The 13,557-nt window shown below is 44.8% G+C and overlaps 2 protein-coding genes across 7 annotated transcripts in view; one reads left to right on the top strand and one right to left on the bottom strand.

Moving 5' to 3' along the window:
* Window positions 1-1,077, top strand: part of ZNF410 (zinc finger protein 410) — a 46,533-nt gene extending 45,456 nt beyond the window's left edge. For all 5 annotated transcript variants that reach the window (XM_036993967.2, XM_036994107.2, XM_036994008.2 and 2 more), the window contains one exon: window positions 484-1,077. In XM_036993967.2, coding sequence (XP_036849862.1) covers window positions 484-522 — 39 coding nt within the window. In that variant the 3' untranslated portion in view covers window positions 523-1,077. The remainder of the gene's footprint in view (window positions 1-483) is intronic.
* A 637-nt stretch (window positions 1,078-1,714) lies between these two features.
* Window positions 1,715-13,529, bottom strand: FAM161B (FAM161 centrosomal protein B). 2 transcript variants are annotated; one of them, XM_073242137.1, is made up of 10 exons: window positions 13,284-13,529; window positions 10,802-11,121; window positions 9,537-10,084; window positions 7,661-8,007; window positions 7,042-7,169; window positions 5,021-5,185; window positions 4,690-4,789; window positions 3,489-3,631; window positions 3,206-3,255; window positions 1,715-2,795 (listed from the first exon to the last, which is right to left on the bottom strand). In XM_073242137.1, the coding sequence occupies exons 1-10, from the start codon at window positions 13,335-13,337 to the stop codon at window positions 2,749-2,751; spliced, it is 1,902 nt and encodes a 633-aa protein (XP_073098238.1). In that variant the 5' UTR covers window positions 13,338-13,529; the 3' UTR covers window positions 1,715-2,748. The 2 variants fall into 2 exon arrangements, with proteins under 2 accessions (XP_073098238.1, XP_017501115.3); XM_017645626.3 differs by lacking the exon at window positions 3,206-3,255 and having other exon boundaries at window positions 13,284-13,525.
* Window positions 13,530-13,557: the final 28 nt, after the last annotated feature.

Below are 13,557 nucleotides of genomic sequence, written 5' to 3'. Positions count from 1 at the left end.
AAGGTATTCTTTCAAGCTGAGGGAATTCCTAGATTTCTTATGAGTGTGCTCTAGCTCTCATACAGAACTCATTGGGAATAGTCTCCCGTTCTCTTACTCTCCTGCTTGAACCTTCAACCTGTTCTTGGGCTAACACTGCCTGACAGTTCTGCCATTTCTGATTTCTTTGTAAGTTGCAGATTCTTCCATCAGACTAGTGAGTATGTGACTACATAATCAATAATTTGGCTTATAGACTCAGGATATGTAATTGCTACAGTGAAAGTGCCTCCATCATCAAGTGGCCAAAGTGCTTTTCTAAGGCCAGTATGTGAATGAGATCTTATCAGTCTATGCATATCACTTGTTTTGGAACTGGATATCCTTGACTCACCCCTGCAATACCTTCCCTACTCCCAGTCCATAAATCTTTTACTTTGAGCGCATTATTTTTCATTATATTCAGTGGCAGCCTATTCTAGGTATGGTTTTAATCTTTTACAGTTACTAAACCAAGGAGATTTAACTGAAAGGCGAACATGAGCGTGCGTGCTGACTTCTGGAAGAGCAGCTCTATCTGATCCCAGACTGCATGTAACAGGAACAGGATGATTATGGCTCACGATCTGCCAGAACCAAAATGAATCTGTGAAGGACAGGACCCCATTTCTGCCTCTGCTCATCTTTTCTGGCATAGAAGATGAATGTAGGAGAGCCTCTTTCCAAACTACCATCTGATCCAGACAAGGAAGAAAGCAGTGAATGTGCGCCGGGTGACTGTACCTACCTCTCTTTCCACTGCAAAATTTTGGGATGAACTTCTCCCCAAAGTGAATTTGATTATGTGTTGGCTGAAGTTTCTCAGTATGATTATTGAGAGGAGATTTTCCATTGAGTTTTCATCTCAGACTCAGCTTTTTCATGGATGAACTAAGTCCTACCACTAACTATAAGACTTCACCAAGAAGTTGAGCTGTCAAGATGCCTTGTTGCTTGAAGGGAGTGATGTCAGTTCTGTTGTGATATTCTCCCTTTAGCAACCTGAGTAAGGGACTCTTCACCACTGGGCTGCAAAAGAATAAATTACTTGAATACCTACTTGGCGTAGGCTGAGGTACTGTCTTGTTTTATACACCTCTACTTGGTCACTTTGCTTTCTTGGTTTATGGAACATACAGTAGCATGTTAAAAAGATTTTTTTTAAGTTAAAAATCACATGATTCAGAGCTTCAATTGCTTTCCCTTTAAATAAACAAAACAGCCCAGTCCTTTGGCTTCTTGCTTTGGACAAAATTAATTTTCTTAGAGAGGAGATTAATAGTTCAGTCTTCCTCTTTAAGATAGCACTGATTTCCCTTTTGATTCCATGCGGGTGGTACCATCTTGATACCAGTTCTGTGGTAAAACTGAGCTCAGGAGTTTTACATGTCATATTGGGGAACATGACATGAGCATCTTCATCTCTTAACTAGCAAACCCAGATGGTAATTATCATAGTTACCAGAGTATCATTCTGTCATCACCAGAAAGTACCAGTGTCAGAGTCTGGGAAAATGGCAATAATACCAGATACTTTTGAATTTTTCCAGAAAGTCAAAAAAAAACATGAGGAAGGTGCTTCTGTCAGAGTAGGCCCTCTTGCTTTCATCCAGTCTGTACAGCTACGGATAGAGAATATCTTATTGGTGAGAAGAAAAGTGTCCCAAGGTGACTTACTAGTAGAAAATCACAGCTGTCAGAGGTTTCAAATTTATTTAAAATGAACATCATGCTGATACACGCATATACATGCACAGTAGCACTTTCTAAACAGATAACAGGAAATAATTAACTGCTGTTTTAAGTGAAGTGATTTAAGTTCTTTATTTGTTAATGACATGCGTAATCATCCTGTGCTAAGTAGATTGTGTTCATGTCACTTCCTTGTATTCTCAAAATACCAATTTTTACTTTCTGTAGCTTTACTTTTATACTAGAGGAGTGGTTCTCAACCGGGGATATTTTTGCCCCCCCCCCCCTCCCACGGACATTTGGCAGCATCTAGAGACATTTTTGGTGGTCACAACCAGGGAGAGGGATGTTGCCAAGGCATCTTGAATGAGTAGAGGCCAGGGATGCTGCTAAGGGTACATAACAGCTCCCTCTCCCAGCACCTGACAAAAAGTCATCTGGCCCAAAATGTCAAAAGTGCTGAGGTGAAGAAACCCTGTACTAGAAGTTGCAAACTTGATATCTTCTGAGTGTTTTGTTTTGCCCACACAATATTTCTAAGCAATTTTTTAATTAGTTGCCAACATGCAAATTTCTGGCTTCTGTTGAAAATGTGGTTGATCTGCAATTCTGTGCCTGTATTCCAGCAGACTCCACAGTGTCTATCTTTTGCTACCTTGTACCCAGCTCATTTGATCCATTTATGTTTTACTAGCCCCTGTAGGCATTTGGGCTTCTGCTTTTTTTTTTTTTTTGTAGCTAAGTGTGAGGCACAAAGCAAGAACCCTTAACTCAGCTCTGATCCTTCCACCCTGTCCTTCTCCACTTTGTTCCCTGAACTATTCCCTGTTACCTGCTCTTTTCATTTCTCCAAGAGTAGCCATGACTCAAAACCTGTTTTGCCTGCCTTGAGTCAACCCCAAGTTAGCTGCTTATTATTATTAAAAAGCAGTGCTTTTAAGTGTACTGATTAAGCAAGTGATTTGAGATTATCTAGCACTTCATAAGGTAGTGCCTCCAGTTCTTCCTTGGGACTTGTAGGCTGTTCTAAAGATTCTTCTAAATCCTGCAGATTTCTGATGCCGGGCTTTGTAGTTTCATGAGTGCTGCAGAATAAATTAAGGCATTATGAAATAAAACATTTTTAATTAAAAAAGCATATGTAAGGCTTAAGGATGGTTTCAACATTTTCATTATTTTATATGGGGTGTAAAGAGAAATTTCTAGGAGGAAAACTGAAATAGGAATTAGGGGAGGAGCCATTAGGATTTCAGAAACAAAACAAAATTGGGAATAATGGAGATACTGTGGTACTAAATTCCTTGTAAAGAGTGCTATATTTTAACAAGCCATGGTGACCATTCTGAGGAGAAAGGAAAGGTTTTGATTTGTTCAGGCTATTATAGCTGTTATTGTGGCTCTATAAAGGTTTTTGCTTTCAATTACCCAAAAAATAAAGAATGCTAGAAAAACAGTTTTATCCTTTTATAGGGGTAAAAGTATATACATGACTTGCCTTCAGAAGTGAAGTGGAAGTACTTTTGATTGATAGCATTGGAACTGGAACTGGAAAAATGATGTTTCAAATTGAAAGATTCTAAACCTGATACATAATGCTTATATTTTATTCAAAGTACACTATTCCAAATTTAAATGTGTTATTTGGAAATCTCTGGATTAATACTCTATATAGGATTATGATCTCAAAATATGAGTGGATATTCTAAAGGTTCTTCCCAGTGGCATTAGGAGGGATGCCAAATTGAGGGATGCAGGACAATAGCAGCCTCTCAGATTACCTGGGACAGTCATGGACTTCCGACTGCTCCTTCCACTGTACAGCCTGGGTGCCCTGACCCTTGTTCCTCACAAAGTCTTCATCCACCCCAGCCTGCTTCAGAGTGTCTCGATACCGTTGTTCTGCTTCTTTCCTGGCAATGTCCTGTGGAATGGCAATTAATCTGCTATGGCTGTTTTTGGATTACCAGATAATTCTAAATTACTTGCTTAATCTGTATATTTACCATAAAGTTTTCACCCCTAGCCCCCATTAGTGCTGGGCACAGATGTGCATGAAAATTATGAAGCCTTGTTTTCAAGCCTTAAAGTACATAGGAACTACCTACAGATTTTGTTAAAATGCAGATTCTGATTTGGTAGGTCTCAGATGGAGCCTGCAATTCTGTGTTTCTAACATTCTCAGGAGGTGCCAACTGTTGATTTGAGAGCCACACGTTTGAGAAGCAAGGATTCAGATTTTTGGAGGACCAAGTGAGACCCACATGATAAAGGTGGACTAAAAATATTTTTAAGATTTAAAAGCAACCAAACTATCTTCAGGAACACTAAAATAAAACAAATAGAAAAAAGCTGCACTGGTAACACTCCTAACAGGATAGATGATTTGCATGTGAACCAGAAAAAGTTATTTTTGTTTTAATTTAAATGTTCCAGAGCAAAATCATACTGTAGTTTGTGTTTTTCGTAGAGTGGTGAAAGACCTGTTGAGATCTGAGAATGAACTTGCTTGAAAAACATTAAAATAAGTAGGAAAGGTCATTATGAGAGATTTTGAACAATGCAAGTTGCTGAGTAAATCCAAGACTGTGTGTGTGTCTGTGTGTGTGTGTCCCAGAAATGCCTAGATTGTGCACTGGCTGTAAGACAGAGAAGGCCCAGCAGTTAGAACCAAGTCACTACAGAAACCCAAGTAGTGTCTGAAACTCTGGAGAGGAGAGGGATCTGCAGAGGCTGATGCAGCCAAAAGCTGCCTGGGATGTTGGCCTTTCTAAGGCTGTTGAAGTAGCTCCAGAGCTTTCACAGGGAGATTTCACCTGAGTTCAACTTCCACTTGTTTGGGGGAAAGATAATAGTGGTAAATTTAGAATGTTTCTGAGCTGCAAGGAAATGTTTAATACCAAGATATTATTAAACTGTTCATCATTTCTAAGAGCCCTTTCAGCCAAGATGGAAAGAAAACGAATGATGGTTTCGTTTTACCTTGGTAACCTGTTCGAAGAGGTAAGGCCTTGTTTGCAGTCTCTTCTTCATTTCCTCTAATTCTTTCTTATATTCTTTGGCTCTTTTACGGTCATTGTTCCTGGAATTAACAAGATTTTTTAGAACAAATTCTTTTTCCAATCAAAAATATGCTTCATTCCAATTAAGCAGAGTAACTCCCAAAGACTTTGTAAATTCCTAAGTGCCTGGCAAAATCTTTGACTCTGTACAATTACAGAAGCATATTCTAATAACTCCATTTTTCCATTTTCAAGACCAGTAATCTGTTGAATCCCAAGACAGGCACCTCTTTAACACATGGGACACTGACCGATTTTCTTTCAACTTTGCTCTGAACACCTCCTCCAGGCTTTTATGGGGATCCATGGCTTTTGCACGCAAAGTCACAGACTGAGACAGTGCTTGACACTTCTTTTTGTGCATTTCCAACCACTGAGTACTGTCATCTGCTTTGTCCTTTTTTTCAAGTGAATTTCTAAAGGGAGGAGGAAAAACAGAATATGGGCATATTCAAAAGCAACCTTAATAACCTCTCTGGAAAGTAAACTGGTGTTTGCTATAAATGAGGGGAGTAATCTACTACACTGGCATTCCAAAAAGAGTAAGACTGACATTAAATGCACTGGCAGATGAAGCCTTCCCGGCACTATGGACATAGAGAAGTTGATTGAACTGGAACACGTGAGTTAAAATATCCTTACACTCAGCTTCTTGCCTATCTGGAAATGAAACAATTCCAACAGCTACCATTTGCTGAACCAAGTGCAGACAGGCACCAATAAGTACTTTATATCTATTATCTTTTATAATCTTCATAACTGTCCTGTGAAGTAAGGACTGTAAGACCCCCTTTTTTTATAGGTGAGGAGATCAAGCTTCAGGAAAAGCCACTTGCTCAAAGTGACCCAGCATGCCAGTGGGCAAGCCAAGATTAGAACCAGAATGTCTGACGCCCATGCCGCAGCCCTTGACTACTGCGCTGTAAATGATGGGCTGGAAGGTACCTGGTTTCAGGGTCCTCTGAGAGTACAACTGCATTTCTATAGCAAACTGGAATAGGCCTCCTTCATTGCGCAATTTGGGGGCAACTTGCAGCACTTACTTTGTGCAACTGTCATTCTACCAGGTACTGTGGAGAGTTCTACCAAAAGAAAAGACCATCTAATGCTGATGGACGGTGACTGTAATGGGGTATGTGGTGAGGACTTGATGATGGGGGGAGTCTAGTAACCATAATGTCACTCATGTAATTGTAGATTAATACCAAAAAAAAAAAAAACCATCAAGACTTGCCTTGGGATATTTACACCTAAATGGACAGATTAGGAAGAAAGGCATGAAAGTTTAACCTGCTATACATCAAACTCCCTATTGCTGGGAAGCAGATGTGAATGTCCAGGTGGGCCAGCCTGTGGTTCATGAGATCTATCTTATTGGGACCTCAGGACAGTGATGCATTTAGCCTTGACTTAGTAGCTCTGGCTGAAACAGGAGGGGAGTATCCCTCGGGTTCTCAGTACATTTCTAAAATCCCAGTTGTGGATCCTAAAGAGCTAAGTACTAGAGCCGCACAGGAAAGTACCAAGGTGCTAGTCCTCCCAGGGCTAAGCTGCTTGCATTTATACCACAACCTCTCCTGCTGATTTCAGCTCAGGCCTAGTGGGGGAATCCTTGCTGGAGTGCTTCCTTCATGAGAACAGCATAGAGTCAGGTCAGTTAGAGTTAAAAAATAAGGACTAATTTCTGATAGTTCCCAAGATGAATCTCAGAGAATCTCAAATCTGTGCAATGTATGGCCCATCTTTGTGGCAGGGTCAGCTTCTCTGAATTCCTGTTCCTAATGGCTTCCTCCTTCATTATCGGTCTTTACCCATGTTGTTTGTCTGGAACATTCTTTCCTTCCAGACTTTGCTAACCCCTCACTCATGTTTCACCTTAGACATCTATTACTAGAGACACCTGCCCCAGGCTGCCCAGTGCTCCCACAGTCCCCTGTATTCCCTCATCATTGCACTGCTCACAAAACATGGTAACTTCTTTGCTTTTCTGTATTTGAGACTGAAACTATATTGAACTATAGGTTCCATAAGGTATCTCCAGCCTTAACATAGTGCCTGGTCCAGAGTAAGTCCCCCACGAAGATTTGCTGAGTGATGGCTTAGGTATTCTCCAGCACTAAATGTGGAGGACTACACATGTTTCTGTCCTGATCAGGGATTTCCCTTCCACCCTTTTAGGGCTCTAATAACAGAGGAGATCCAACGTCAGGGTGGTTTCCAGCATTGCACCAAGATCTGAGTAGTATGAGTCCCATGTGGCCTGACCACTCACCTGACTGCAGTTTCCCTCTTCCTGGTGGCATCTGTGATGTGCACGGGGAGGGTGTTGGCAGAGAGGGAAGCAAGTCCACTCAGAGAACGACTCCTCAGCAGGGTTGTGGCAGGGGGCTGTGGAGAGTCCTAGAAGAAACAAAGGCTGGTATTGGTGGGACAGCATGTGTGGTTAGTTTCTATCTTAACTAGGGTTCAGTTTCAGTGAAAGCCTAGTCAGACTGAGGAACTTCTTTTCCTGGAATTAAGGCAGAGTAATGCAATCTCAGGCTTAGTAACCAGGCCAAGACTTGTATATCAGTCCGTAAGTTTTTTAATCAAATGAGAAGAGTTCTTTGGAATTGCCACAGGGACAAAAACAATTGATCCCAACTCCAGTGCCTTCTAGACCTGCTTGGACTTTTTTCTGTAATACCCTCTCTAGAAAAATTCCCTCTAGAAAGGGCAGTAAAGGAAGAATTCTTGTGGTCTTAAGTTTATAGGAATTGTGCATCTGCTTACAGTTGAGCCACTGTTTAAAGAAGAAAGAAAAATGTCATGAGAAGTGCCTTCCATTGAGACCTGACCCCTCCCTTACTGGGGCCTCAGGCTCTGGCCCTCCTGCAGTTGCTTGGACTCACCCTCCTCCATCCTGAGGTGGCGGCATCACAGGGCTGCTGAGAGCGATGCAGGGTGGCGGTTCTCAGCACGAAGGGCTTGTTGTGAGTCACCTCTCTGGTGTCCCTTCTCTTGGCAGCTTTTCTCTGGAAGGCCTTGTAAAGACCCTCATAGTCGGGGATGGCAGGATTCACACGAGGCTGGAATCTAAAGTCAGTCTGCAGAAACCCAAGCTTCTGTTCCCAGGTTCGGGTGGCTGTGCGAGGCTGTGGGTCAGCCCGGCTACTGGAGGAGGCGATGGGGGAGGAGGCCATCTGGAGCATGTTCAAGGCTCTCATCTGGATGCGAATTTTCCTGAAGAGCTCAGCTTCTGTGAAGAAGAAGGGTGATTATGGTTGAGAAGGGACCAAGTTTCATACCAAAAGGTTTGGAGAATGTTAACTCTCTAATAAAACACTTAACAGTAGTGTGCTGGAGACAACTGCTAACTTCTCAGGAATTTTGTGAGCAGTTGACATCATGTGGGAAGCTTGAAATTGATCAGGATAGGAGTATTTATACCAGGGAAAATGGCAAGCACCACCAATCAGCTTGCTTTTTTTCCTTTTTCTGGAGCACTCATTAATAAATGTCGACCAGACACCACTGCCATGTGCCAGTCAGGCTGCAGAAGCAGCTACCATTTTCACTTAGCACTTTCTAAGGTTACAGAGACAGTAAAAGGAATGGGCTGGTCCCCTGCCCTCTCCCAGGTCTCCTATCTTGGAGTAAAGCCCGGGCATCTACCCACTGCCCACGCCATAGCCTGATATTCTCACACCCTCTCTCATCTCATCGGTCCCATGTTCTGCCTCTCCTAGCCCCTCTCCAGTCCAGCCTCTTCTCATCATCCCTGCTTATAATTTCATCATTTCTCAACTGAATTGTAGAAACAGTTTCCTGCAGATCCACATCCCCCAGTCTTGCCCCTCTGCCTTCTGTCACCTCCAGGGCAATCACAGCCATCTTTCTGAACTACACATCTGACCACAAGCTGCTCTACTTAAACCCATCAATGGCTCCCCAGTGCCCTTGCGATGAAGTCCACATTTCCTCCCATGGCCTACAAGCCCCTAGCCTGGCTGTGCCTGCCGTCCCTTTCCCAGTCCCACTTCTCTCTACCCTCTGCCTTTCCATTCCTTGGACATGCTCAGCTTTCTTATCTCCATGCGATTTTCTCCACCTGGCACGCAATTCCTCCCTCTTCACCAAATTAACCATGGTTCATCCTTCAGGGTCAACCTTAGCGCTCACTTTCCTGGGGATATTCCCTAAGTGCTCCTTCTCACCACTGCTATATGCTCCCGAGGACCCTCAGGCTTTCCCCTTTAATCCTTGCAAAGGACTCATCACATTTGTAATTATTATCTGTCTTCCTCCATGTCCACAAACCCTATTCACCATGGGATGCCTGCAGCATTGCACATGTTCTGAATGAGTGAGAGAAGCCTGAGTCCCTTAATGGAGCCATACTTCTTGAAACATGTATCTCATCCAGATGGGGGGTGGGAGGTTGGGAGCTTCCTTAGGGGCAGTTGGCACTGGCCTAAACTAGTCCTTGAAGTCTCTGTGGTTCTCTGACTTGCACCTGTGCTGTGGACACCTTCACATTCACTCACTGAGAGAGGTCAACAGGACAAACTGGGCAGGAGGGGGGCGCTGTGGGACCTCTTGCAGGGCTCTACCATTGTGCAGCTAGACCCTGCCCTATCCCCTGGCTGCCCTGAGCCAGAAGCGAGTGGGCCCACCTGAATAGCACATCTGCAAGCTAGGTGACCCCTCAGCCTAATGAAATCCCCACAGCACCTCTTGATACCCCATGCAGGAGGTAGCAAGGTGACAAGGATGTCTTTACCTTACCTTGGAGTTTTTCCCCGAGGGCTGGCTCCAGAATGGACCTGGGGATCTTTCTGGTAGCCTTCTTGGGGACCTTGACTTTAGCTGTGGTACCCAACTCTCTCTGTTGAGCAGCTTCCTTTCGCTGTTCCTCCTTCACCAGAAAGCTGAAGGGCTTCAAGGAAGAGAGGAGCAGTTCCTTCCTCTTCTGGATCCCTGCCTGCCTGCGGGCCTCGTTGCGCTCCACAATCTCCTGGTAGAGGGGCAGGTAGACATGTGCAGGTACAGGTTGTGCCCGGAACTGCCTGTGGCACTCGGCTTCCTCCTGACCCTGTCTCTGGGCCTGCTGCTTCTCATGCTCAAAGGCAGCAGGGGAAGCCAGCCACTGGGCCTTCTTCCGGGCCTCACGCAGCGTCATGCTGAATGGCTGAGGCACAGTGATGGACGATGCCCAGGAGCTGCCGCTTCTGTGCTGGGAGGGAGTCCTGGAGCCTGAGGGTGGCTGGGGCTGAACCTTAGGACTGTCAGAGGAAAGGCTGCTCAGGGAACTGCAGCGCCTTGTGGAGTCACACCTAGGGGGAGAAAGCATCTCTGTGCATGGAGGCCAGGGCCACCAGGAGGCCCCTCTCCTCCTGAACCCTTCTCTCGCTCCAACCCAGTCCTCCCTTCCAGCAGGTCACAGGTAGCTTCTCGGCCCCTAAGCCTGCAGGCCCTCTCTTTCCCACAGGAGGTCTCTTCTCAGAACTGATTCAAGAATTGCTACTTTGCACTCTAAAATGTTTTCATATGGGAGTGAGAACAGTGCAGTGGAGCACTGCAGGGCTTTGGAGTCAGACCTAGGTTCGAATTTTGTTTCAAACAATTGCCATCTGTGTGATCTTAAACAGGGTTCTCTTGGAACCTCAATTGCCTTCTCTGTAGAATGGCAAAAACAGTATCTGCTTACAGAGTCACTGGGAGGAGAAAATAAATAAAAAATGAGATGAAGTACACACACACATAATAGGGTTTGGTCAAGGTAAATATACCAAGTTGTCATTCTCAGGGAGGTACTGTGTTTGGTAAAGTCATCTCTTTAATCAGCTCCAAAGCTTCAGATGACTCAGGGTTAGCTAAAGTGACTTAGAACACATTTGGATCCAAAGGCTGGTTCTGAGCCTGGAGCCTGAGTAAGTGGCAACTTGCAGAACTGGTCTTCACATGACTGAAGGAGAAGATGAGGCCCAGAGTTGTGGCATAACTTGGCCAGAGCCATGCAGTGAGGCAGCTTTTGAACTGCAGCGCCTTACCTCAGAGACGGCGGGTATTGGACCTGCAGCTTCCCCTTGCCTTTGTCTTGGAAGAAACTCTCCAGGTCCTCATCATCTTCAGAGAGGTTCTCATCACTGTCTGGGTCAGACTGAAAGATGGATTCCAACAGGCACCACTTGCCTTTCTGCTTTAGTACCTGCAGGGTCTCATAAAAGCTCCCAGTTGAGTCAGGAGTGGAATCTGTCTCCTCCTCTAGGCTGAGGAACTCATTGAGTTTCCCAGCCCTGGGCAAAACCAGCCCATCCCCAGAGAGCACTTCTTCTGCCTCTGTGTCTGAGGAAGATTTGGGGGGAAATATCTAAAATGAAATAGAATAGAAATGAGTCAAACTATAATTTCAAATGTACTCAAAACATGACTTCACTTTAAATAAACCTTTGTATTTAGAAACTGGGAAGGAACAACAAGATATGTGTACCTTGCTTTAAAGAAATTTTACCAATTGGTATATAGGATGTGCTTGGTTGAAGGGCCGGAAGGAGAAGCAGAGAGTGAAAGTTGGTTCCCTTCTTCACGCAGTGCAGAGAGCATTTGCAGCTCCTGCTCTTCCCCCTGCAGTCTGCTCCGTGCACTATGGAATCCTACCTGGCCGCAGTCTGGGCCCTGCCCTACTTGTGTCTTTCCTTCTTGTGCAAATCTTTTTCCTGCTTCCCCTGTTTATACCTCTACTTTCTTCATATTCTAGCTAATTTCCACTCTGTTACTAGGAATGGATAATTAATAGGAGAGAGAACATGGTCTAGCTGAAAGAACAATGTCCTAAAAAATGGGAAACCCAACCAGGTTTAAATACTCTATTCAGAAAATATTTATTGGGTGCCTAATGTGCACTGGGCATTAGGCTGAGAACAAGACAAATGTCACTACTCTCCCTTCTAGTAAAGGGAGACACACAATAAAATAAATTCAATGAAACCCACAAAACTATGAGATTATAGAGTAACAGAGTAGCTGTAGGAAGCTTTTCTGTTGATAAAAGCTCATCAGATAAACATCACTAGGAATGTACCTCTAATCAGTTGGGTTTATTAATCTGCTACAGTAGACCACGGAAAATTATAGGGGATTTGGTGAGGGGTGCAGGTGAGGGCTTTCAGCAAGAGGGTGTGTCTGTGGGTGGCTATTTCTAGGGTTGGTTTGTCCTGAATGGTTCTGAGGAGGGTTATGGGCCACAGGGATAGACTCTGGGTGGATGCTGTCAGGAAGAGGGCACAGTTTTGTAAGTGGGCAATTGAACAATTTTTATTCAAAAGATGACAAGAACAAAGTGGGGCTGGGTAGTAATTGATAAGTAAGCACAATTATTTAGAATAAGAGGGTATTAGTTATTTTGCAGGTACGGTGTGGCCCTGTGAACTTGCTGCTGGCACTGTCTATGTCTATTACAGTCTGAGTTGTAATTTCTCAGTCCTGGGCTGGTTTTTACTTTTTCACCATGGAAGAGTTGTGGATTGACCCCTTACCGATGAGAAGGAGCCAGCTTTGCTGAGATCTGGGATAAGAGGGGGTCTCAGTTCAAGGAACAGCAAATGCAAAGGCCTTGAGGCAGGCACCTGAGGAACACACTTGACCCTTGGAGAGAAAGAAAGAGGGCCAGTGTGGCTGGAGAACAGTGGCATGAGATATCCTTAGCGAGGGAGGTGTGGGGCCAGGATCAGACTGTGTAGGCTGACTGATTGCAGCTGGAAACCAGTTGGGGCAGGCCGCTGAAGGCCTCCAGTTGACATTTGGTGATGGTTATACTGGGTTCTCTCAGGTCCAGCTCTAATACTATAAAGAACACTGGATTCCGAGCCAAGAGTATGCATTGCTCTGCTACTGAAGAGCGTGTGATCTTAGGAAAATCATTATTTTTTAAATGACTGAGATATAACCCACATACTACACAATGCATACAATTCACCCATTTAAGGTGTACAATACAATGGATTTAGTATATTCATTGAGTTGTGCAAACATCAGTACAATTTTAGAACATTTGAATCACCCCAAAAAGAAACCCCACACCATTTCGCAGTCACTCCTTTTTCCCCAACCCTCCCAACCCTTGCGCTTCTCCTCACTCCTCACGGTCCCTCTAACCACTCCACCCCCAGCCCCGAGGGATCACCAATCTATTTTCAGTGTCTGTGGGTTTGGGGGCAAATTTCTGAATCTTTCCGTGCCAGTTTTTTTCTTCTACAAAATGGGGACAAGAATGGTACTATTAGTGCTAGGGTAGTTGAGAGGATAAACGAAAACTGACGGCCATCGCCACGGTTGTATGAAGAGTCTGACGTAAGGCTCAGGCCGCTCAGGTCCCAGAGTCCGCCTCTTCCTCCGGGACTCAAGGCTGCCGACAGTAATCCCACGCTTTTCCCCGACACGCCCTGAGGTCTGTCTCCAAGGCAACGTCAAACTTTCAGGGATTCCTTTCCGGGGCACAGAGCTGATTCCAACCCCTTCTCTTTCTTGCCTCACCTGCTGGCTCTGCTGGTCGCCGCCAGAGGTTCCCGCGGGGCTCCCCACAGTCATCTTATCAGCCCGGCAAAGACAGAAGCGGCGTTGACGGCGGAGGGGGCGACGTGGGCTACACGGGACAAGTTCCGCCTCTTTCTAGCCTTGGCCTCTGACTGGCTCCCAGAAACCAGTCCTCTTCCCAGGGAGCCTCTTGTTCATCTCGCCCAAGTAGCCTAGGATCGCTTTCTGATTGGTCTCATCCCTTTGCGCTTCTAGTTCCGGTCATGCGGCAGCG

This window comes from Manis javanica, chromosome 8, assembly GCF_040802235.1.
Source record: "Manis javanica isolate MJ-LG chromosome 8, MJ_LKY, whole genome shotgun sequence".
NCBI lineage: Eukaryota > Metazoa > Chordata > Mammalia > Pholidota > Manidae > Manis > Manis javanica.
The sequence above is the reverse complement of the archived record's forward strand: the minus strand, read 5'-3'. Positions and strand labels throughout refer to the sequence as shown.